The sequence below is a fragment of the Amphiura filiformis genome, chromosome 12, assembly GCF_039555335.1.
Source record: "Amphiura filiformis chromosome 12, Afil_fr2py, whole genome shotgun sequence".
In the NCBI taxonomy this organism is placed as follows: domain Eukaryota; kingdom Metazoa; phylum Echinodermata; class Ophiuroidea; order Amphilepidida; family Amphiuridae; genus Amphiura; species Amphiura filiformis.
In genome coordinates this window covers 7,602,701-7,630,064 of record NC_092639.1, presented here as the reverse complement: position 1 = coordinate 7,630,064, position 27,364 = coordinate 7,602,701, and the positions used below count along the sequence as shown (strand labels likewise).

Genomic DNA, 27,364 nt, shown 5'->3' with positions numbered 1-27,364 from the left:
TGTTGACTTGGCATTTTTTGATAATGTTGCTGTATAATACCTACTTGAAGTACATACAAAGGTACAATAAGGCAAAAAGGATATGTTTATTTCAGAACCACATTAAAGCCATAATAAGCAATTTGCTCCAGAGCGACGCCCTTATTTTTTCTTCAATTTCTACTTTTTGCACAATTGTAATGGCCAATGGTGTGCAGGGCCACCGCTAGAGGGGGGGGTATGGGAGGGGGTGTGACACCCCCATACACAATTTTGTCGGAAAAAATTGACTGTTGTCGTCAAAACCATGTGATTGTCGGCAAATGTAGTCAAAGCTATGTGATTGTTGGCAAATTGCAAGAGACATTTAAAATATTAATGTGTTGTTGTTATGTAATAGAGCTATTGTTAATGTTATAGTACAGTGTAGTTACTAATTTTAGATTTTTAGATTCTTGAGTACCATCCAGGCTAAGCAAATTTGGGTCTACAATTCACAAAATATTTCCATTGGCAAATCATGCTGTACACCCCCCAAATCATATTGGTCTAGCGATGCCCCTGATGGTGTGCTAAAATACCACATGAAAGACTAAGCTTGAAGTGCTCTAATTGCAATAAAATTGAAGTTTTTATATTAAACCCAGAGATCTACGGTTTTATTCTATAAGTTTGCCAATCGAATGATGGTTAACACGTCTCATGTGTGTGAGTTTATGTTTGCATGTATCCCCGGGCATGTATCATTGCATCAGTGACGTATAAATTGTGTGCATATCACTATTCATCTTTCGTGTTATTTATTATACATCTCAGCTGCGTGAAGTTCCGCTGAATAATACACAAAATATGATCGGCGAGCTAATACACATATTGTAGGTGCTGGTATGTAATAGCTTCATTTTGCACAGAGACTAGTTTGCACAGAGACTAGTTTGCACAGAGACTAGTTTGCACAGAGACTAGTGACCGTCTGAACAAGCCTCTAGATGTTTTCCCAGCTTCTACTTTCACCTACTTCATCAAAGTCATTCATTTTGACTTTCTAAAAGCCACACAAGTACTCCCTCTGGTAAGATTCATAGCATTTTAACACCACCTGCATGACAGCATACACCCATATATTGTGTGCTGGTATTATGTTCTGCAGAATTAGTAACACCACCTGCATGACAGCAAATATACCCATTTTAATATTGTTGTTTCTGCAGAATTAGGACATGTCATAATATTGTATTTTGAAATAGAATGTGTTTTTCATTTAAATTAGTTTTGCACACGAAGGGCTTAAAACTGACAATAGCAGAGGAGCATATAGTTTATGTGAAAGTGTGATTTTTGTGATAAGAGCACAATGTGATGTGAGGTGCTGGGCATGGGAGTCAATCCCAGGGTATACAGGGGGATATTTAGGGATGGGGGACACAATATCAAATGCCCCCCCCCCCACACGTTTTGGCAATTATACCTCCTTAGGCTTAATCGGCTTACTGTAAAAATACAGGCAATATCCGGTATTGTACCTTGATTTTTGGCTAAAATAGTATGAAATTGTAAAAAAAAAATTCACACTCTGCGCACAATTCATCATTTATACAATCAAATTCACATTGATTGGGGGCTAAAATATTATAACATGTTTTATGTGAACAATACGTGCAGTTGTCCCGTAAACAGCTTTGCCTACCCTGCTGATGTCTTACCCCTGTGCCAGTGACAGAAAGGAAAAAAGAGGGCTTTCAGGAGACAAGAAAAATAATAAAGCAGAAGCATTGAAAAAAGTGAACAAGACACATGAAGAAGCCAACTAAAATATTATATTAGCAGGGACTAAATATTCTTTCTTTGACCCCCTTCCCCACTCAAAGGAAAAAAATCCTTGTTCTTAGTTCTGTTTAAATACGTACACATTTGGTAAAACCTTTGGGTATAAAATAGTGTTGTGTCAAGCAAAATGAACCCAATGTGTATTTCACTTAAAATATTAAGAAACTTAATTTTTTATATCCCAGCAAAATTGGGCCAAACAAATACAAATACTAATGGATTGAAGGGACATAAGGGGAAACTATTTATCCCGGAGGTACACTGGCTACAGACCTACCACCCGAACCCGAAGAATGAGGGGTACGTGGTAGGCATGTAGCCAGTACCATATTTCCCTGACAATATCATGTAGTATTTATTTTATTGTTTTATAAATTGGCTGTTTTGAGCATCCATTTGCAGAATTAGTTCTTCAATATCTACTTCAGACAGTGAAGGGATCTAAAATGAGCGTTTATTGTGTTTCGACAGTATTTTTTGTGGGACATGAGAATACCTCAGACCTATCGAATTGCATTCTGAATACGAAGCATGTCTTTCTGATATCAAATAATTTTCATTTTTTGAAAATCACAATATAATACAAATTTTAGGACAAATTATAAAAATTTGATATTTTTCAAATTTTTGATATATAACAGTCCTCAAAGTAAACTATATAAATCTAATGATATATTCTTAAAGTGTATGTAGGAGGAAAAGCCGACGGTCAATTGAAAATTTTGACCTTTCATATTGAAGATATGGATTTTTTCCCAAAAGACCTAATTTTTTTTGGTGTTTTTGTAAAAAAATCCATATCTTCAATACGAAAGGTCAAAATTTTCAATTGATCATCGGCTTTTCATCCCACCTACATACACTTTAAGTATAAATCATCAGATTTATAAAGTTTACTTCAAGTACTGTTAAATATCAAAAATATCAATTTTAATGATTTGCCATAAAATGTGTATTAAATTGCTAATTTCAAAAATCAAAATTATTTGATATCAGAATGACATTCTTCGTATTCAGAATGCAATTCGATATGTCTGATGTGCTCTAATGTGCTCTAATGTCCCACAATAAATACTGTCCAAACGTTCATACCCCAGCCCTGAAGAACCTGTTTGTGGCTTCTATAATAAATGTTGAATTCCCGTTTACTCATACGGAGAACCATTTGCTGATCGGAAACTTGCTTATTAAAAGGAGAACAAACTTTAGTCTCTACAGATGATGATATTGTTATCGACCAGGATAGGTCAATCTACTTGGGTTGCATCAAGTTGCAATAATGACCAATGAATTGGTGTCATTCTCTCATGAATAATAAAAATGGAGACGGGAAGCAGTATACTTTTTAGCAAAATCAATGCATAATACAAAAAAATTATAAGCATGAAAAAAGCACAACTTAAAAACCGTAGCAGCATGAAGACACAATTTAAAGAGGCACACACAGAAAAAAGGGGGCAAAAAGCAAAAAAAACCTATTCAATAAGATTAAGGCCTTCAGGTTGAAGGGAATCAAGCTTGTTGATCCAGAATTTCTAGCGCTGCTGGCATGGCTGGCATCTCAAAATGGATATCTCTCATGAATATGTATGAGGCACAATAATATGGTATATAATATGTTCTCGGTTCCGCATGTCCTATTCATGCAATTTTGTGTGTCATATTCACACAATTTTATGTTTTTCACTGTCATTCCACTGGTTCCACATTAAAATTTCACGTTTGGGAGAGAACCGATGTTTCTGGGATATGAAATTTTTGTGAATTTGTACACTTCCTTGAAGGACTGTATGAAAAATAACATTCAAATCAACTGCACTCATAAAGTAAAGTAGGTAATGGCGATATGCATCCTGCACAAGAACAAATAAACACAATGGGGGAACGATTGCTGGCTATAAGGGCTCATATTGAAATACCCTACCACGTTTTCACACAGAAAGATGGCAGGATTCCCCTCGCTAAGCGCGCGCCTCAGGAAAGCTCGGTCATAAAACGGATGGATTATATGCATCAGTGATACACCCTGCCCAGGATTTTAACAAAAGAAGGCTAGCACAGGAAAGCTGCAGGATGGCGCACACCTTCCTGTGTAAGGGAATTTCAATGTGAGCCCTAAGAGGAAACTGAATATAATTAATAAGAAAGAAAGAACATGCATTATTTCACCAACCCAAAGTGTTTCAATTAAACAAGATAAGCACGAATCCTGACCGGCACACAACACAAGTTGAAAAAAAAGCAAGGGAATGTGTCAGCATGGGATTCGAACCCACGACCTTCGGATCACTAGACGGGCGGTCTATCCATTAGGCTACCAGCTCCTACTGATAATATAAAGGGTGGTTAATACTGGGTCTAATGAGAGCAGTCATGGTATGCAATACACACAAACAAATATTATGCAAGTACACAGGTACAGGAGATCATTACTGATGCTTAATCGTTTCCCCTGCATAATTAGTAAAGTAGGTATAGGGATACGCATCCTGAACTCAGAAAATTTTCATGCAAGTGAATATTTCATGCTTTTTATACACACTGAAAACAAAAACTCGTATTATGTAAGCTGAACTAAGCTTTTGTTTAGTAGGACCACTAGATTCCCCGGGTAAACTAGTTTTTCATGTCGTACTAAACGTCCATCTAGTATGCTTGGCTAGTACAGCATGCAGTGAGGGAAATTGTTAGTACGGACATGCCGAACTATGCCAAATTATGGTACTTTACTAATAAGTGAAAATTAGTTGCACCGCAAAAGTTGGTCCAACTAACTTTTCTGGCTTTACGAATTGGTAGAACGAATCATGGTTGTGGACCGTGCCAAGGGTTGTACTAAAGTTGAATTTACCGCCCTTTTGATCACATGACATGACTCTTATGACAAATTAAGCTAGTAGAGCTAGTCTCTACTAGCTTATAGACTACATTTCACACATGCAGCTGTAGACATAGCACATCTAGCGTCTTGAGATGGACATTTTAGCTCGATTCTAGCCCGTTAGAAATGGTGAAGAAATGGAAAGGTATGTTTTATTGACATTTTTCCCAAGCTTGTTTTTGAATAACTTACAAACCGTTAGAATTTGAAATGAGATTGTAAATCGGAACACAAATGTCATGATCATGGACCGTGGGTTTGTGCATGCATGGTTGAGGCTGCCATGGCTGCAGTTGGGGAATTCGTGGAGACCTTCATCATGCCGTGTGTAGTAGAAAACAGGGCTCAAAAAACGGGCCAAATCTGTTTTTCAAATTCTAACCATGCTAAAACGGTTTGTAAGTTATTAAAAATACAAGGTTGGGAAAAAGGTCAATAAAACGAAGTTTCCATATCTTCGACCACTTCTACCGGGCTAGAATTGGGCTAGTTCCACAGACTAGTTCAGTCAGCTGAACTATAGTCGAACATTAGTACAGAATGCCCTATTAAAAAAAAATAGTCGTACTTGACATCGTTTTTGATAGTAGAGCCCATTAGTAGAACACCCCAATATATTAGTAGAGTCCCTAGTAAGCTCTAGTAGGTCTAGTTGAACTAATTTATTATATTAGTAGGTCAAGGTTGAACTAGTATTTTGATAGTTAAGTCCCTAGTGTATCCTGACCTACTAACATATAGTTTAGTCCAGTCCAGCCGTATTAGTTACAGGTTAGTCGTACTTGACATTGTTTTAACTAACTTTTCCTTAGTTAGTCACCCCAAGTTTCGTTTTCAGTGCAGTATTTTTATACAAAATAGTCACTGACAACTACCCCCCCCCCCCCTTTTTAAAAACACTCTTGTTAGCGCTATTAGTAGTAGGCCTATCCCATGGAAACTGTCCCTTTATAGTGAAGTTCCAAAATAGTTTCCTGAAAACTGCCCCCAGTTTTCAGAACAGCACAAGGATGTTTTGATTAAATGCATTTTGTCTCTCTAAAAAAGTATATGTATTTATAATTGTCAAGAACCACCTCATTCAGCTAGGTCATGTCGCATGCATACAAACCACTCATTTGGCTAGGTAATGTCGCATACATTCAACCTATTATCTGTACATCAATGCATCAACTACTGTGGCTATGGCAACACAACTCAATATTTTACCATTTTAAATTTTTGCAACATAATTCAGTTGTGAGAGTAACAAAGGAATTAATACTTCTTTACAACACTACACATCAAAAATGTGACCACTTATTACATGCAGTTGCTTCTTGTTAAATGGTAACCACTCAAAATACCCTACTATTCCCAATACCTAACACCAAGTGTGTCACATCCAGCACAGACCCTAGAACTACAATCTCAGAAAATATTGTTCGAACACTTTAAAGGCCTTATTGGAAATAGTCCCCTTCTACCCCCTTACAATGTTGGCATACCCAATATGCTCATCTTCACATATCTTCTCCCAACATTGATTGGTGGGGAAAGGGGAGGGGATATGCTTAAGATGAACATTGAGAGAACTTTATTATAAATCTTAGTTTCCAGTGACTCATATAGCGTGCGCAATATACTAAAATGAACATGGGGATTACAGTGGGTGTTCGAACACATTTTTTCCGGGATTGTCTACAAAATTGCTTAGCAAAATCATCTGATTTTAGTTTTTGGACAATAACTCTGCAGTTACGCCATCGATTTTAATGCAATTTGGCACACATGTTAGAAACATAATTTGCTAGCATCCCACAAAATATGGAGGAAATCAATGAATATTTTGATAGCGTTCTGTTAGTATAGATTTAACATAGCGTTTTGTACACGCATAAATACAGGCCTAAATTATTTATGTGCCATGTTTATTGAGCATATGTACATGTGGTATAATTAATTTAGAGAAGGTGTTAAAATTTATATTCAGCTAAAAACAGACATTACTCGTAAATTTAATGTTATGTATTTAAATGTCACAAATTTACCACTGTGTGATAAATCGGAGGGGGGGATGAGAGAGAGAGCGAGTGATAGGAAGGGAGAGATACGCACAGGCTATGCACATTTATTGTTTTAAAAACATTACTTGGCCAACATTTAAGAAAATCAGCCTAATGTGTGAAATTGTGTTCATTAAACATTTTACATACACCATGGTTAGGATGGTCAAATGGTGAATCATAACGATTTACACACATAGACAAGCACGCATTTCCAACGATTCACCATATAATAGAAAAGTAAATCCTATTATTCTTTATGTTTTGTGGTCAACCGTGCATAATGTGTGTTTTCAATGGGGAGATGTGCAATGATTTACCTTTACCATGAATAGGCTTTCACACTTTCAGTGTACACAGTTATACCCACTGAAGAGACAACGCATAAATCATGTTTAATGAAATGTGCCAATTTGAGATTGCATAGGCCTAATAATAAAGGTCATTATCTATAATGCTCATAATGATCGGTATTTGTTTAACTGAAAAACAACATTTTTGAATTGTTTATATTTTCTTTTTTTTTTCGATCAAAAATAATGACAATCATGAAATAACCCTGAACTTGCACACCAATCATTGACCATGTTAGTTAAAATATTATTGAATGATGTGTCCTATACATTATGCATGTGTCTTTTAATGTGAAATTGGACTTGAACTTGAAACATATTGAACAGCAAGTGACATTTGCACTTTTTATTCTTCCTTCTTTTTTTAATGCATTATTTTCCTTTTACTTAGATTGTTTGTTTTATCTTCTTTTATTTAATTTTGGCATTTTCTTTCCTATTTTGTTTTGGTTTCGCTTTCTTTGTTTCTTATATCTTTTATTGTTATTTTTTGTGGGGGTCTTTAATGACTTCTTTTTCTTTTTATTTGCTTGAAATCTTTGAAGTTTACTTTTGTGGGGTCAGGAATTACTGGTTTGGAAGGAGAAGTTTGGCAATGCATTGGACATAGGGTGGTAGATGTCGTTGCATTATTTTGCTATCTACTGCAGATAGCATTGAAAAATTTGCATCCCACATCCGTGTGATGTTTAATTGACGGTGCCCTTAGTGTTATAGCAAATATAAAAGATGGTCCATGATTGTCCAAAAACATTGTCAACTTTTTAGCTATTCAAATTGCTATGTTTTAAACTGTTTGGGGATATGTATCAGGTATTTTACGCCTTATTCGACTTAAATTATTCAAAATTTGATGAAAATATATGTTTAAAGTGACCGATCCCTGAAATATTTGTGGATGTAATGTAATATTATTTATTGCATGTGTTCCTTATTATATATAAACTAACATGTCCAAGTTTCATTTAAATCGCTCTACTGGATCTGAAGTTATGATCCCAAATGTGAAAAAGCAAACACTGATTTTAGAATTCCTCAGACAATCTCAGAAAATATTGTTCGAACACTTTAAAGGCCTTATTGGAAATAGTCCCCTTCTACCCCTGCACAATGTTGAGATACCTAATATGCTCATCTTCACATATCTTCTCCCAACATTGATTGGTGGGGAAAGGGAGGGATATGCTTAAGATGAACATTGAGAGAACTTTATTATAAATCTTAGTTTCCAGTGACTCATATAGCGCATGCGCACTATACTAAAATGAACATGGGGATTACAGTGGGTGTTCGAACACATTTTTTCCGGGATTGTCTACAAAATTGCTTAGCAAAATCATCTGATTTTAGTTTTTGGACAATAACTCTGCAGTTACGCCATCGATTTTAATGCAATTTGGCACACATGTTAGAAACATAATTTGCTAGCATCCCACAAAATATGGAGGAAATCAATGAATATTTTGATAGCGTTCTGTTAGTATAGATTTAACATAGCGTTTTGTACACGCAAATACAGGCCTAAATTATTTATGTGCCATGTTTATTGAGCATATGTACATGTGGTATAATTAATTTAGAGAAGGTGTTAAAATTTATATTCAGCTAAAAACAGACATTACTCGTAAATTTAATGTTATGTATTTAAATGTCACAAATTTACCACTGTGTGATAAATCGGAGGGGGGGGATGAGAGAGAGAGCGAGTGATAGGAAGGGAGAGATACGCACAGGCTATGCACATTTATTGTTTTTAAAAACATTACTTGGCCAACATTTAAGAAAATCAGCCTAATGTGTGAAATTGTGTTCATTAAACATTTTACATACACCATGGTTAGGATGGTCAAATGGTGAATCATAACGATTTACACACATAGACAAGCACGCATTTCCAACGATTCACCATATAATAGAAAAGTAAATCCTATTATTCTTTATGTTTTGTGGTCAACCGTGCATAATGTGTGTTTTCAATGGGGAGATGTGCAATGATTTACCTTTACCATGAATAGGCTTTCACACTTTCAGTGTACACAGTTATACCCACTGAAGAGACAACGCAAATCATGTTTAATGAAATGTGCCAATTTGAGATTGCATAGGCCTAATAATAAAGGTCATTATCTATAATGCTCATAATGATCGGTATTTGTTTAACTGAAAAACAACATTTTTGAATTGTTTATATTTTCTTTTTTTTTCGATCAAAAATAATGACAATCATGAAATAACCCTGAACTTGCACACCAATCATTGACCATGTTAGTTAAAATATTATTGAATGATGTGTCCTATACATTGCGCATGTGTCTTTTAATGTGAAATTGGACTTGAACTTGAAACATATTGAACAGCAAGTGACATTTGCACTTTTTATTCTTCCTTCTTTTTTAATGCATTATTTTCCTTTTACTTAGATTGTTTGTTTTATCTTCTTTTATTTAATTTTGGCATTTTCTTTCCTATTTTGTTTTGGTTTCGTTTTTTGTTTCTTATATCTTTTATTGTTATTTTTTGTGGGGGTCTTTAATGACTTCTTTTTCTTTTTATTTGCTTGAAATCTTTGAAGTTTACTTTTGTGGGGTCAGGAATTACTGGTTTGGAAGGAGAAGTTTGGCAATGCATTGGACATAGGGTGGTAGATGTCGTTGCATTATTTTGCTATCTACTGCAGATAGCATTGACAAATTTGCATCCCACATCCGTGTGATGTTTAATTGACGGTGCCCTTAGTGTTATAGCAAATATAAAAGATGGTCCATGATTGTCCAAAAACATTGTCAACTTTTTAGCTATTCAAATTGCTATGTTTTAAACTGTTTGGGGATATGTATCAGGTATTTTACGCCTTATTCGACTTAAATTATTCAAAATTTGATGAAAATATATGTTTAAAGTGACCGATCCCTGAAATATTTGTGGATGTAATGTAATATTATTTATTGCATGTGTTCCTTATTATATATAAACTAACATGTCCAAGTTTCATTTAAATCGCTCTACTGGATCTGAAGTTATGATCCCAAATGTGAAAAAGCAAACACTGATTTTAGAATTCCTCAGACAATCTCAGAAAATATTGTTCGAACACTTTAAAGGCCTTATTGGAAATAGTCCCCTTCTACCCCTGCATAATGTTGGCATACCCAATATGCTCATCTTCACATATCTTCTCCCAACATTGATTGGTGGGGAAAGGGAGGGATATGCTTAAGATGAACATTGAGAGAACTTTATTATAAATCTTAGTTTCCAGTGACTCATATAGCGTATGACTATACTAAAATGAACATGGGGATTACAGTGGGTGTTCGAACACATTTTTCCGGGATTGTCTACAAAATTGCTTAGCAAAATCATCTGATTTTAGTTTTTGGACAATAACTCTGCAGTTACGCCATCGATTTTAATGCAATTTGGCACACATGTTAGAAACATAATTTGCTAGCATCCCACAAAATATGGAGGAAATCAATGAATATTTTGATAGCGTTCTGTTAGTATAGATTTAACATAGCGTTTTGTACATCAAGAAATACAGGCCTAAATTATTTATGTGCCATGTTTATTGAGCATATGTACATGTGGTATAATTAATTTAGAGAAGGTGTTAAAATTTATATTCAGCTAAAAACAGACATTACTCAGTAAATTTAATGTTATGTATTTAAATGTCACAAATTTACCACTGTGTGATAAATCGGAGGGGGGGGATGAGAGAGAGAGCGAGTGATAGGAAGGGAGAGATACGCACAGGCTATGCACATTTATTGTTTTTAAAAACATTACTTGGCCAACATTTAAGAAAATCAGCCTAATGTGTGAAATTGTGTTCATTAAACATTTTACATACACCATGGTTAGGATGGTCAAATGGTGAATCATAACGATTTACACACATAGACAAGCACGCATTTCCAACGATTCACCATATAATAGAAAAGTAAATCCTATTATTCTTTATGTTTTGTGGTCAACCGTGCATAATGTGTGTTTTCAATGGGGAGATGTGCAATGATTTACCTTTACCATGAATAGGCTTTCACACTTTCAGTGTACACAGTTATACCCACTGAAGAGACAACGCAAATCATGTTTAATGAAATGTGCCAATTTGAGATTGCATAGGCCTAATAATAAAGGTCATTATCTATAATGCTCATAATGATCGGTATTTGTTTAACTGAAAAACAACATTTTTGAATTGTTTATATTTTCTTCTTTTTTTCGATCAAAAATAATGACAATCATGAAATAACCCTGAACTTGCACACCAATCATTGACCATGTTAGTTAAAATATTATTGAATGATGTGTCCTATACATTGCGCATGTGTCTTTTAATGTGAAATTGGACTTGAACTTGAAACATATTGAACAGCAAGTGACATTTGCACTTTTTATTCTTCCTTCTTTTTTAATGCATTATTTTCCTTTTACTTAGATTGTTTGTTTTATCTTCTTTTATTTAATTTTGGCATTTTCTTTCCTATTTTGTTTTGGTTTCGTTTCTTTGTTTCTTATATCTTTTATTGTTATTTTTTGTGGGGGGTCTTTAATGACTTCTTTTTCTTTTTATTTGCTTGAAATCTTTGAAGTTTACTTTTGTGGGGTCAGGAATTACTGGTTTGGAAGGAGAAGTTTGGCAATGCATTGGACATAGGGTGGTAGATGTCGTTGCATTATTTTGCTATCTACTGCAGATAGCATTGATAAATTTGCATCCCACATCCGTGTGATGTTTAATTGACGGTGCCCTTAGTGTTATAGCAAATATAAAAGATGGTCCATGATTGTACAAAAACATTGTCAACTTTTTAGCTATTCAAATTGCTATGTTTTAAACTGTTTGGGGATATGTATCAGGTATTTTACGCCTTATTCGACTTAAATTATTCAAAATTTGATGAAAATATATGTTTAAAGTGACCGATCCCTGAAATATTTGTGGATGTAATGTAATATTATTTATTGCATGTGTTCCTTATTATATATAAACTAACATGTCCAAGTTTCATTTAAATCGCTTCTACTGGATCTGAAGTTATGATACCAAATAAGAAAAAGCAAACACTGATTTTAGAATTCCTCAGACAATCTCAGAAAATATTGTTCGAACACTTTAAAGGCCTTATTGGAAATAATCCCCCTTCTACCCCATTACAATGTTGGCATACCCAATATGCTCATCTTCACATATCTTCTCCCAACATTGATTGGTGGGGAAAGGGAGGGATATGCTTAAGATGAACATTGAGAGAACTTTATTATAAATCTTAGTTTCCAGTGACTCATATAGCGTGCGCACTATACTAAAATGAACATGGGGATTACAGTGGGTGTTCGAACACATTTTTTCCGGGATTGTCTACAAAATTGCTTAGCAAAATCATCTGATTTTAGTTTTTGGACAATAACTCTGCAGTTACGCCATCGATTTTAATGCAATTTGGCACACATGTTAGAAACATAATTTGCTAGCATCCCACAAAATATGGAGGAAATCAATGAATATTTTGATAGCGTTCTGTTAGTATAGATTTAACATAGCGTTTTGTACACGCAAATACAGGCCTAAATTATTTATGTGCCATGTTTATTGAGCATATGTACATGTGGTATAATTAATTTAGAGAAGGTGTTAAAATTTATATTCAGCTAAAAACAGACATTACTCGTAAATTTAATGTTATGTATTTAAATGTCACAAATTTACCACTGTGTGATAAATCGGAGGGGGGATGAGAGAGAGAGCGAGTGATAGGAAGGGAGAGATACGCACAGGCTATGCACATTTATTGTTTTTAAAAACATTACTTGGCCAACATTTAAGAAAATCAGCCTAATGTGTGAAATTGTGTTCATTAAACATTTTACATACACCATGGTTAGGATGGTCAAATGGTGAATCATAACGATTTACACACATAGACAAGCACGCATTTCCAACGATTCACCATATAATAGAAAAGTAAATCCTATTATTCTTTATGTTTTGTGGTCAACCGTGCATAATGTGTGTTTTCAATGGGGAGATGTGCAATGATTTACCTTTACCATGAATAGGCTTTCACACTTTCAGTGTACACAGTTATACCCACTGAAGAGACAACGCAAATCATGTTTAATGAAATGTGCCAATTTGAGATTGCATAGGCCTAATAATAAAGGTCATTATCTATAATGCTCATAATGATCGGTATTTGTTTAACTGAAAACAACATTTTTGAATTGTTTATATTTTCTTTCTTTTTTCGATCAAAAATAATGACAATCATGAAATAACCCTGAACTTGCACACCAATCATTGACCATGTTAGTTAAAATATTATTGAATGATGTGTCCTATACATTGCGCATGTGTCTTTTAATGTGAAATTGGACTTGAACTTGAAACATATTGAACAGCAAGTGACATTTGCACTTTTTATTCTTCCTTCTTTTTTAATGCATTATTTTCCTTTTACTTAGATTGTTTGTTTTATCTTCTTTTATTTAATTTTGGCATTTTCTTTCCTATTTTGTTTTGGTTTCGTTTCTTTGTTTCTTATATCTTTTATTGTTATTTTTTGTGGGGGGTCTTTAATGACTTCTTTTTCTTTTTATTTGCTTGAAATCTTTGAAGTTTACTTTTGTGGGGTCAGGAATTACTGGTTTGGAAGGAGAAGTTTGGCAATGCATTGGACATAGGGTGGTAGATGTCGTTGCATTATTTTGCTATCTACTGCAGATAGCATTGACAAATTTGCATCCCACATCCGCGTGTGATGTTTAATTGACGGTGCCCTTAGTGTTATAGCAAATATAAAAGATGGTCCATGATTGTCCAAAAACATTGTCAACTTTTTAGCTATTCAAATTGCTATGTTTTAAACTGTTTGGGGATATGTATCAGGTATTTTACGCCTTATTCGACTTAAATTATTCAAAATTTGATGAAAATATATGTTTAAAGTGACCGATCCCTGAAATATTTGTGGATGTAATGTAATATTATTTATTGCATGTGTTCCTTATTATATATAAACTAACATGTCCAAGTTTCATTTAAATCGCTCTACTGGATCTGAAGTTATGATCCCAAATGTGAAAAAGCAAACACTGATTTTAGAATTCCTCAGACAATCTCAGAAAATATTGTTCGAACACTTTAAAGGCCTTATTGGAAATAGTCCCCTTCTACCCCGCATACAATGTTGAGCATACCCAATATGCTCATCTTCACATATCTTCTCCCAACATTGATTGGTGGGGAAAGGGCAGGGGATATGCTTAAGATGAACATTGAGAGAACTTTATTATAAATCTTAGTTTCCAGTGACTCATATAGCGTGCGCACTATACTAAAATGAACATGGGGATTACAGTGGGTGTTCGAACACATTTTTTCCGGGATTGTAGGGTCTGTGCATCCAATCATTTCCAAAACTTCAATTTCACCATTAAGGGATGCACCCCATGATTTACACAGAGCAGGTGCTTCTTTAGAATCGGATAGCAACATTTGCACAGTATTTTTGTGGGACATGAGACATCAGACATATCGAAATGCATTCTGACAATTCGCTATATAATACACATTTTATGGCAAATTATTAAAATTTGATATTTTTGATATTTAACAGTCAACTTTATAAATCCAATGATAAAGTGTATGCAGCTGGGATGAAAAGCCAACCATCAATTTTGACCTTTCATCCTTTTGACCTTTCAGACCTACATTGTTTTGGTGTTTTGGGGGAAAATAATGTATATCTTCAATATGAAAGGCAAAATTTTCATATGATGGACAGCTTTTTATCCCAGCTATATACACTGTAAGTAAATATCATAACATTTATACAATTTACTTCGAGGACTGTTAAATTACGAAAGTACATATCATTAAATTTATACAATTTACTTCGAGGACTGTTAAATTACGAAAGTACATATCATTAGATTTATACAATTTACTTCGAGGACTGTTAAATTTCAAAAATATCAATTAAATTTAATCATTTGCCATAAAATGTGTATTATATCACAAATTTCAAAAAATCAAAATGAAAAAATCAGAAGGACATTCCACGTATTCAAAATGCAATTTGATATGTCTGATGTGCTTTCAGGTCCCACAATAGATATGTGAAAACGTCGCTATACGAGCCCTTATGAAGAAAAAACTCATCCTTGTGCTGTCTCTTTTTGTACTTGATATTAGGTTAAATTTCAACCAAGACCAAAGAATTGCATTTTAAAGCTTTTAGAAAGGCAAAGAAATAACTGCAGAATAGACTTCATACCATGGGTGCACCCTTAACATTTACATAACACAGTAACTGCTGGGAGTAACCATAACCCCAATCTTCAGTACATGTATATAACCCTATTCGCCACTTGCACAGTTCCGCCATTATGCACTATGTGGGGAGAGCCTCGAACTGGCAGCATACATGAATGGGAATTGAACCAGTCATATAACATTCTGTGTAAGGTTACGTAATTCTTCCCCCTGGCAGGGGGGACACGTAGGACCGTTACCACAAGTACAAATTACCCCCTTTCGCAGTCGATTTCAAGGACAAATCATGAAAATTGACCCCCTTTTTTACTCCAAAACAAGGACAAAATGGTACTCTGAAACACCCCTATTTTTTAGATTCCGAGGACACATTTGCTATTTGGACCCTATTTCAACATTTCAAGGACGAGGCTTTTATGAATGTTTTTTCAGTAATTAACAGGGCATCACAGAATTTAAGTACATGTAGTACCCCTTGCATATAAATTGGCTATTGCAAAATGTGCGCAAATTTATGCTAAGGCTACGCACGAAATAGAACCGAGAACAATATTAGCTAATATTGATCATGGGATGAGTACGAAGTAGGAAACCAAATTTATTCCTTATCTGGTCAGCTATCCACGGGATCGGGAGAAAATAATAACCCTTTTTTTTCAATTTCGTGGACATTTGTGCGATAAAACACCCTATTTTTCCAATTTCACGGACAATTTTGTCCATGGACAAGCCCTAAAATTACCCCTTTTTCTGCGATTTTGGTAACGATCGTGCGGTCAGTATTGCAAGTTGAGTGACCCCACCGGGATTCTTCCTTTCATGTATGCTGCCAGTTCGAGGCTCTCCCCGCATATAGTGCATAATGGCGGAACCGTGCAAGTGGCGAATAGTACTTAAAACAAATTGCATACTTAACCCTAATCTTAACCCTATACAACATATCATAGTCATGTGGTTCAAAAACTATGCTGCACCCCCCCCTCTCTCTGAAATCTAATGGATCTAGTGGTACTGTATATCCCTTAAATCATGTAAATAATAAATTTGGTAAAATAAATGATTCATTTTTGCTTGCCTGGAATGACACATCTATAGTTGGTTCAGTCATATGATGAAGGAAGGCAGGCTGAGTTTCATGAATATCTAGATCCTGCTCACACCTGATCATCAGTGTCAGTTAGCCATGCTGGCCATGCCATCAGCACACTGCCAAAACCAGATGACACTAATGATGCATGGGCTGTTTTACATCAGGCAAGCAACACTTTCAGTTTTGTCAAATTGTCAGAACAATTGCATTTAACTAATACCAAGCATTTCAATTTGAATGGATTTTATGCAAGATTCCACCTTCGATTATGACCATAAAATTGCTTTATGTTGTTCTTTTATTAAAAATTCCTTTAAAAAGGAATAGGGTGCCCAATGGGAGCTTTGATGTGATGTGCCGTGTAACCGTTTGGATATTTTTTCTTTAAAACAATAAAGTAACATTAGCCAGCATAGTAAGCAAAGAAAGCTTTGGAAATGTAAAGCATAGTTATTGCAGTGGGAGAGGTGTGAAATCATACTTCATGTGATGTAAGAGGGCTGATTTGAAATAAAATGGAATAAATCTCAGGTTAACATTTCGGTTACTATTGTTAGAATTGGTATATCATGTGGGGGGATTGTTGGAGCAGTTTTTGAAAATGACTAAAATTTCATCACAGAAAACACAATTTTGCCATTTTTCTCAAAATGCACTGCACTCAATGTGACTCCTTTTAGATCAGTTGCTATACTTGATGCAGACCACAGCGGTATACATTGATGTGCATTAATAACACCTTCATTTTCCTCCTAGAGTCGAGGAAAATTGCCGTATGGGTGTGAAGTTGCGTACTAATGTAATTTTTTTCTTTTAAGAAACAATCAGGGGTGTGCAGATTCAGAATCCGCCTGGTGCTAAAAAGGCACCCTTGAGCAAATGGAGATTGAAGTCAAAGGTCACACAAGGGGAGTAAATTTTAAAATGCTTTAATCAAGTTATGAAACATCACAAGTTCCTCCTTTAGTCACAAGGAGTAAAAATGTCAATGGTCATTTATCTCTAGCATGCCTAATTAATGAGGTATAAGTCAAAATAGGTCAAAGGGTAAAATCAAAATTGTAATCCAATTGCAATTAAAATAGTCTCAAATTATTCGTCTTGACAAAAGAAAACAAAAAAGGAATAGTTTGCTATGTCTCACGGAGTCTAGATTTAATGTTATGACCTATAAACTGTCATGGTTATATACAGTAAGCCAAAGAATTAAGGTACCAGTTGTGTTCACCCCTGTACATCCTAAATAAAGACACATATGTCAAAACTAAAACAAGCAGCCAATACCTGTACTTTTTAGCTCTGATGTAAGACCTTATTTTGTTGATATTGGTTGAGAATTAAAGAAATGGTCGGATCTAAAACCTAATGAAGAAACAAAATCAAAAGTTGCACTTTCGTGTTCTAATCAATGAAAGCACAACGCTAGTTTTAATGTGCTAATCAAATGTTCGTGAATGCACTGTGTACAAATCAATAGGGCATGGAATGGAGCAAACTGCAACTTTTAAATTGCCATCTTCCTTGGCTTTTTGGATCGCCGTGTCATTTCTTAAACAATTTCAACTAATAAGGTCTTAAATTCAAGCTAAAAGATTATGATTATGATATATCTGTCTGTTTTTAGGATATACAGGGTGAACATAACTGGTACCTTAATTTTTTGGTTTACTGTATACTCTATAGGATTGTTGAACTTGGGCTCTTGATTCTAAAATAAAGAAGACTTATCATATAGCAAATTATTCATTTTTTGCATTCATCATAATCATTCGTAGAGACAAATAATTTGACACTATTTTCATTCAATTTGGAGCATTTTGAAAATTTGACCTATGACATTGTTATTGTACCCTTTGACCTATACCTCATTAATTATGCATCCTGGAGATACATGACCATTGACTTTTTTATTCTTTGGGACCAGATGAACAACTTGTGATATTTTATAACTTGATCACAGCATTTTCAACTTTTATCCCCCATGTGACCTTTGACCTCAATAACTCAATTTGCTCAAAGGTGCCCTTTTGGCACACAGCAGATTCTGAATCTACATACCTTCCTCTTATACTTGAAGCAAAAAAATGCCATTAGTACGCAACTTCATGGTTATAGTGCGTCTTCAATGGTCTCTATCCTCGACTACTATATGTGCATATTAACCCTAACCATACCAAACATCAAAAAACCTCAATTCAGAAAGCGTAGGCACCGTAGGCACAAGCAGGTATCCCATTTGATGTGATTGCGTCATCCTGCGAACAGTCATATGGCAACAAAAAACTTGGCCAACCAAGCTACACCCTTGTGGCAAGGTAAGCCTGTGCACTGCGTGGCACTCGAGGGGTCGGGGTTCAAAACCGCACCCGAAAAAAAAAAGTTTTCTCTTCTTCTTATTTCTTTCTTCCTTAATTCTTTCCTTCCCCCTTGCCAAAAAGCAACTGGGCATTAGGCTGCCATCACATAGAAGTATACGGTATTTGGTATTTGCTATACGAAATACGCTCATTCCATCAGGCTGAGTTCACATAGGAGTATACTATGTGAACTCAGCCTGATCGAATGCGCCAGATTTAGATATACCAAATACCGATATACCCAGTCACTCCCATTGTGGCCTGTACACCATCCGCGATAATCAACTTTTGAAAAGCACCCTAAACAAGGATTTAACCCTTGGCTAAAACGATACCCTAAACAGGGATTTTCAAACCATAAACAGGGATTTATTCCTTGCATCAAATTTCATACCCTAAATTTCATTTCCGCGTATTAGCCATTGCAATTTTGCTACCCTTTTTTCTGATTTTTCATGTTTTTGACACCCTAAACACGATCACGCGGCAGATTGTGCCAACCCCTGAAAAACCCTTTTTACGCATTTTCATTATCGCGGATGGTGTACAGGCCACAATGGGAGTGACCCCCCGGTTGTATACCGTATACTTCTATGTGACCGCAGCCTTATGCATGCATATGTTAGTATTGTATTCATCTCAATATTTTACATCAGCACACACCTGCAACCAAGTGGCTTGTAAATTCATCTAATTCAATTACCAACTCAAGGCCACATGACCAGCAAAATAAATTGAATTCATGTTATTGAACATCATCAATTGATTTTACAGACCTGGCCTTTCTAAAAAGATGTGTTTAGATGTCATTCCAAATCACATTGTGACTGCTAAAATACAGGAAAAATGAAACTGCATAAGCTTGTGTCATAATATTGTGGCATAAAAAGGTATTTTGTTCCTCAATTGGTGTGTAAATAAAACTGGTATGTCATATTTATGTTATATTATAGTTACTTTAATATCAAAGTTCTTTTATAAAACTCTTGAGTATGCTGCCCTTAAAAGTGTTTTATTTGCTTTTTAAAAATAAAAACATTGTACTCCATAAAACTAGATATTATAAACATTTTGGTGATGGTGTTTCCAAGAGTGTGTTTATTAATATTATACATGTATCATTACCACCCTTTATCCTCAGCATTTTTAGTCCTCTCTGGGTTGTTACTGCTGCACTGCAAATGGAGCATACACTTTGCAGATTTGAAACTTTACATCTGAAATGAATGAGGAAAGTGATATGTGACACAAATGCCATTCAAATTTGAAAATGTTTTTGGAAATGATCATCATCAGCAACTGTCAGTCCACTGCTGGGCGAAAGCCTCAACATGTCTCCGCCAAGTAGCACTATCTCGGGCCTTGCTGCACCAATTTACTCATCTCTCCATCTCTTGCATTGTCTTCCCCAGTTCCTGTTTCCCACTGTAGGCCTCCATATAGTAGGCTGTTGTCCATCTGTTGTGTGTCTGTTCTACTGATGTGCCCTGCCCAATTCCATTTCCTATGTTTACCTGTTTCCAAGATGTCTTGAGTCTTTGTTTGTTCTCTAACCCATTTGATTATCTTTCCGTCTTTGTAGGTGATCCCTGACATGTTTCGTTCCATGTTGTACTGTGTCACTTGTAGCTTCCTTTCCATTAATGCAGTAAGCGTCCACGTCTCAGCCCCATATGTAATAGTTGGGATTATACATTGGTTGAACACTTTCCTTTTCAGGCATATTGGTATATCTCCTTTTATGATATTGCTAAGTTTTAGATATTGCCTCCATCCAAGCTTGATTCTTCTCTTTATTTCCTGCTCTTGTCCTTTTTCCTTCAAGCTGAATTGCTATCCCAGGTTAGGATAGTTGGGATTATACATTGGTTGAACACTTTCCTTTTCAGGCAAATTGGTATATCTCCTTTTATGATATTGCTAAGTTTTAGATATTGCCTCCATCCAAGCTTCATTCTTCTCTTTATTTCCTGCTCAAGCTTGTCCTTTTTCCTTCAAGCTGAATTGCTATCCCAGGTATTTAAGGGAAGGGGTGTGAACGTTTGGACAGTATTTATTGTGGGACATTAGAGCACATCAGACATATCGAATCACATTCTGAATACAAAGAATGTCCTTCTGATATCAAATAATTTTGATTTTTTGAAATTCGCAATGTAATACACATTTGATGGCAAATCATTAAAAATTGATATTTTTGATATTTAACAGAACTCGAAGTAAACTTTATAAATCTGATGATTTATACTTAAAGGGGGGTAACCCTATTGGTTTTGGATATGGATTGTCTTTAAAATTACACAATAATATCAAATATCGCCTCCTTTATGCTGCTTTGTGAAAAAACGAGAGCATTTTCAGCGTAAATGTGAATAAATAGCCAAATTTGCAATCCAATACCTTGGTATACGTGAATTGCATTCTGGGCAGGCAATGACGAATGCTGACATGCTGTACAATGCCCGCCCGTATTGAACGGAAAATGTTTTTATTTTCGTACCGTTTCAGAAAAAAAGGAAACAAAATATATTTCCCCTTGCAATATGTACATTTCAAATGAATATAAAAAAGTTTGGGTAAAATGGAGAGGAAAAAACCTTCCGAGACCGGTTTTGAACCGGTACCTCTCGGTAAAAAACAAACGCAGCTTAGTCAATTGAGCTATTCAGCACACCACGTTTACTCTTGCCGTTTTAATAACTATATACGGCAAACCGTCTCCTCAGCAGTTAGTGTGGTTCGCTTTTTCACAGAATGTGTATGACGCTGTGAAACCAAAGTAGCTGTTGCGGTGACTGATATTTCGTTCATAATTCCCTCCCAGAATTCCAAAGTATTTACCATTGTTTACAAACTGGTATACCTGTAAAAACCGCTGTGATTCATGATTTCTCCGGAAATACATCGACTTGGAGCGCCAAATTTCAGGACAGTAATGAGAAAAATAGTCTCTATTATGTGATACCACACCCTCATCAACAATGAAAAAAAATCGGGGGATGATGCTGTCGATCGGGTTACGGACCTTTAACATGTATGTAGGTGGGATGAAATGCCGATGATCAATTGAAAATTTTGACCTTTCGTATTGAAGATATGGATTTTTTTCCCAAAACACCAAAAAAAATTAGGTCTTTTGGGGAAAAAAATCCATATCTTCAATATTAAAGGTCAAAATTTTCAATTGATCGTCGGCTTTTCCTCCCAGCTACATACACTTTAAGAATATATCATTAGATTTATAAAATTTACTTTGAGGACTGTTATATATCAAAAATTTGAAAAATATCAAATTTTTATCATTTGTCATAAAAGTTGTATTATATCGTGATTTTCAAATTTGATATTATTTGATATCAGAAAGACATTCTTCGTATTCAGAATGCAATTCGATATGTCTGTGGTGCTCTCATGTCCCATAAAAAATACTGTTGAAACGCTCTAAACGCTCATTTCAGATCCCTTAATATACTCATTGACTTTTTATATGTTGCATCCACTGACAGTGACTATTCTTTGCTGAACGAGGGGTCCTGTTATTATTTTTGTCTTCTACATGGTTGAACTTCTCCCAATTGATATTGAAAATAATTTTTTTGAAAAAAAATGCAAATTAGCTCATTATCATCCAAACAAATATGCAAATTAGATCCCAAAAAGTTGCAAAAAGAGTTTCTAACCATGGCACATCGACAACGCCTAGTAAATAATTGCATTGTACAGGCAGGGAAACTAAATCAATACATGTCTACCTCGGCTATGCACGCCAATACATGTGTATTGATTTTCAAACGATAGATCTTTTGGATACCGGGGTAGAAAATGATGAATATCTTCCATCATTTTTGCTTTCAAAAGAACCCAATTGTAAGGATTGCACTTGAATATATGTGATGCGATCAAGCAGAATCAGTCTGAACTCGGAAATATTGAGTTTGAGATATAACCAATCAAAGGAAATATTTCCTTTTGTTTCCTATTGTTTTGGAAACTCTTTAATTGCTCACACCTTTGGAACTGGTTGTTCAATTTCAATCGGGTTTCTGCAAAATGCAGGTTTGTAAATGCTATTTACTATCCTATAAGAAACTGACAATTTAATATTTCCGAGTTCCGACTGATTTTGCTTGATCGCATCATATATGTGTTGAAAGAACGTGATAATCTTAAGTGAGCGTATTGAACTTCAACCCTGTGTTTTGAAATCAAAAACTGACAAAAATTCAGATTTTATATGTGCAGAACAAAAAAAATGACAGCTTCCCTCATTCGTAAACACTTGGTTTACGGAACATAACACGCGGTACTACTCCCTATTCCAGAAAAATACAGCACTAATTTTTTGGAATTAAAAAAATATTATCCTGTTTTGCCAAATGAAACATAGCTAAATCCTAATCCTTTAGTTAGTCCTAACTGGCAAAAAAAGTCAAATTTTAATATTTTTGCAATTTGAGGCAAAATGGCCCAAAAACATGTTTTCTTACAATTGTAGTGACAAAATTGTAAGACTTGGCACAATTCTAAGCATTCAAAATCTTGAGTATAGGCTAAGAATTAGCTCATAATTTTAATATTATATCTTCGTTTTGCTAATTGGTTATAAAAAGTCTTTGGGCCTGATTGTCACAGAATATGAAAAAGGTTGAAAAACGCCCTAAAAATGCATGTTTTTGGCCCTTATTTCCAAAAATTGACCAAACATTAAAATTTGACTTTTATTGCCAGTTAGGACTACCTAAATGATTAGGATTAAGCTATGTTTCATTTGGCAAAACTGGATAATATTTTTTTAATCCAAAAATAATAGTTGTGTATTTTTCTGGAATGGGGAGTAGTGCAGTGTGCCACTGGTGGAGGCAGTCCAATAAGCAGATGACGTACCAGGCTCTCAATGACCTGAGAAGTCAATTGTCACTCGGAGGTACCGCAGCCCATAGTCTTATAGTATTATACAGGTTGGAACAAAATGGCCATGCGTGGCTATAGAACTAACAGACTTGATCTACCATCATGGCAATTTCTGCCATAAAGATCGGGGCAATGACACTGTGCATGGCCTACCTATCCTAGAATATGGTATCAATCCGCCTGTTCATGTTAAGAGATACAGCATCCGGACATACGGAGGGCTAATCTCAGCCCAAGATATGCAATTTAGCTTATCTTACTATAAATAGGGGAATGTTGTATGTATGTATCTATCTATGTATCATGTATAAAGGCTCCGTCAGTTTCGATCCAAATGTCGCCAAATTCATACGGGAGATCGATGAACTTACTGAGACGGTTATGCTAAAATTTGGTTGGAAACGGTCAAGAATTGGCTGCAAAACAGTGAAAATATGGGTAAAAACGGGGTTTTTGTTATGAAAATCGGTTACCAGCCTACGCGTCACTGCAGCTGACCCGCATCCCGTCGGCGCCGCGTGCGTAATGCGCATTACGCCAATGCACGAGTAAACGGCGCAGAGCCACACGACTTGCGAGCCAGAGATAATACGGAAAGAAGGAAAAATAAAGGACAAAAAGGTACATGGACGGGTCACGGGATACCGGGTGAACATGTCCGCAGACACGCTATGAGAGGACGTAATAAATACGGGAAAAAGATGTGTGTTGTATAAACAACATGAAGCGGTACTATAAAGAAAAATTAAATTAAAATGAGGACAAAAAAGTATGAGTAATAGGAGCTAATAGGCCAACGGGTTAAAGTAACTAAATGAAACGGGAACGAAACAAAGAAGGAAAGAAACTAATCAGGAAATGTAAGAAAAAAAGAAGCTAAAATAATGAGAACAGAATTAAGTAAAAAACATGGAAACGGGAAATCACAAGCAGCAAATAAAAACAAGGGAAATGTAAGAAAGAACAGATTTAGAAAATACTGGGAACGGGTTAAATAAATAAATAACATGGAAACGGAAGCACAAGCTAAGCAGAAGAAACTAAAAAAGAAAATGTATAGAAGAGACAGATTTATATAAATAAAAATGTACCTTTTCAATGATTCTATCTGTTCAGTAATTCTTCCTGTTATAGTGAACGCTCCCATTTACTCATCTAGCGGGGACCCGCGCAAAGCGCGGGTATCCTGCTAGTCATAATAACAAATATGCAAATTAGGCACAAAAAAGTAACTATTCACCGTTTATTCACTATTATTTAATGGCTAAAACCGCCAAAAAACGGCTTATTTTACATGATTTTTAACAAAGTGCGGGGCTTCAGCCCCTAAGGCACCCCCCACCCGGACACGCCACTGCTAGTGTTTCTAACCATGGCCTACCTATCCTAGAATATCCAGACATTGCAAAAACAGTATGCCTTGCGATGAAGACTGCAGGCACAAAAAACAAACACACACACAAACAAACTAAAAGAAAAGAAAGAGAAAGAAAGAAAAAGAACGAAAGAGAAAGGAAGAAAGGAAGAACTTGTTGTCCTAGATCATTCATATATTCAATTATGTCTACCACAAATGGTAGATGAGTACTGTTAACATACCTGAATGTATTGTACCCATAATCACCATGGCCGAATATTTCTGCAAAAACAAGCAAAGAAAATTATAATCAAATTAATAAAATTCACCAAATTTTACCTATATATACGCAGAAATATGTGTTGGGGTGGTTGTGCAGCCGCGGAGCAGGAGAGAATAAAAAACAGGGGGCGCAAAATAGATACTTCTAATGTAGAAGATTTCTAGAGGGTCACAAACTATATGCTCACAAAGCGGGAGGGAGGTCTAATTGAGTCATTTGGTAGACCGTTTTTGGTAAAAACTTTTGTTTGATAGAGCAGAAAATTTGTGAATTGACTGCCCAATTGAAGCCATTTGTGGACAAGTTTTCACTGTTTTTGTATAAATTATTGCTTTAAACATTAAGTACAAAGTACTGGGTGTCCAAAGCAGAAGAAATACAGTCTGTCCACATAGAAGTACAAAATATGTGGCATCGGGGATTGATGCTTCGCATCACATGCACGTTGTGTTTAAAAAACGCGAAGCGTAAAGAGTGTAGTGCGTGTTGCATATCTCAAAATGTTAATGTTACAACATATTAAAGCTTGCATGTCGATCTCCTGGTTTTAGAAGCACTGAGTCTAAATATAGCACCATGCTCAAGTTTGTGAGTATTAAATTTGACTACGTATTAGCCATGCAAGTGGTTTGTTTTATGAAATCATTCCCCCAATTTGTATGTGGTTACTGTATTCCCAGTGAGGACACCACAGAGGACAAAAAATGCCAAATTGTCACACTGTTGGACCTTGCGATTTCACTTTTCCCTCTCCCTTGTTGCCCCTTGGAAAAAAAATCCCTGGTGCTACCACTGGTGGTTGTACCCTGTATAGAAATGGCTGGATGAATTTCAGCTAAAAAGAGAAAAACAAGACTGGTTTATATACATGCGCGTACGCAGGAATTTTTCAAGGGGGGTGTGATGATAAAAAATACTAAAATAAAGAAATGGCCGCGAAGCGGTCATCGCGTCGCGCCTGCCCTCAGGGGGGTGTCTGAGGGGGGATGTGCCCCCCTCAGAATTAGAAACTTTGGGAAAATGAAGACCTAATTGAAGCGATTTGGTGGACAATTTTGGCACTATTTGTGTATATAATTTTAATTTGAAAAAGCCGAAAATTTGTGAAATGACAGTCCATGAAGCGTTTCGTGAATAAGTTGTCTACTCAGTTGTAGGCCTATAAATTGTGTTAAACACAAATTGGTAAATATCGAAAGCAGAACCAAAAATTGCTGCTTGTTTATCCACTACGCAGGGGGTGTCTGAGGGGGGATGTGCCCCCCTGAGAATTAAAAAACTTTTGCAAAATGAAGACCTAATTGAAGCGATTTGGTGGATCATTTTGGCACTATTAGCATGATTATTGTGTAAAATCTTAGTTTGAAAAAGCCAAAAATTTGTGAAATGACGGTCCATGAAGCCTTTCGTGAACAAGTACTCCCGCAGTTGTAGGCGTATAAATTGTGTTAAACACAAATTGGTAATTGTCAAAAGCAAAAGCGAAAATGGCTACCGGTACTTGTTTATCCACAATACGCAGGGGGTGTCTGAGAGGGATGTGCCACCCTGAGAATTAAAAACTTTTGCAAAATGAAGACCTAATTGAAGCGATTTGGTGGACCATTTTGGCACTATTAATAGTGTGTAAAATTTTAGTTCGAAAAAGCCGAAAATTGGTGAAATACCGGTACATGAAGCCTTTCGTGAACAAGAGTTTTCCTTCCTGCAGAAGTTGGAAAAATTTGCAAAATGACTAAGGTCCGATTGAAGCCATTTGGTGCATAATTTTTACACTATTTAAATCATTGCTTCAAACAGAAGAAAGGGCCCGAACTCAATTTGCACAATTAAAACCTTTACGTACGTTGCCGGGGTAGGGTCCAGGGGTAGGGTGTGTGTGTGATGTGGAGAGGTGTTGGTGTTAACATGTATGCCCTATATCCATGTCAATTAACAATTAAAACCTTTACGTGAGCCCTCACGACGTGAGTCTACGTTGCCAGGGTAAAGGT

General features: G+C 35.7%; 1 protein-coding gene across 1 annotated transcript in view; it reads right to left on the bottom strand.

Moving 5' to 3' along the window:
• Window positions 1-27,364, bottom strand: part of LOC140165731 (sialidase-3-like) — a 142,608-nt gene that overhangs the window by 74,698 nt on the left and 40,546 nt on the right. The window contains 1 exon segment of the mRNA XM_072189039.1: window positions 25,330-25,369. Within this exon segment, the coding sequence (XP_072045140.1) occupies window positions 25,330-25,369 (40 nt within the window).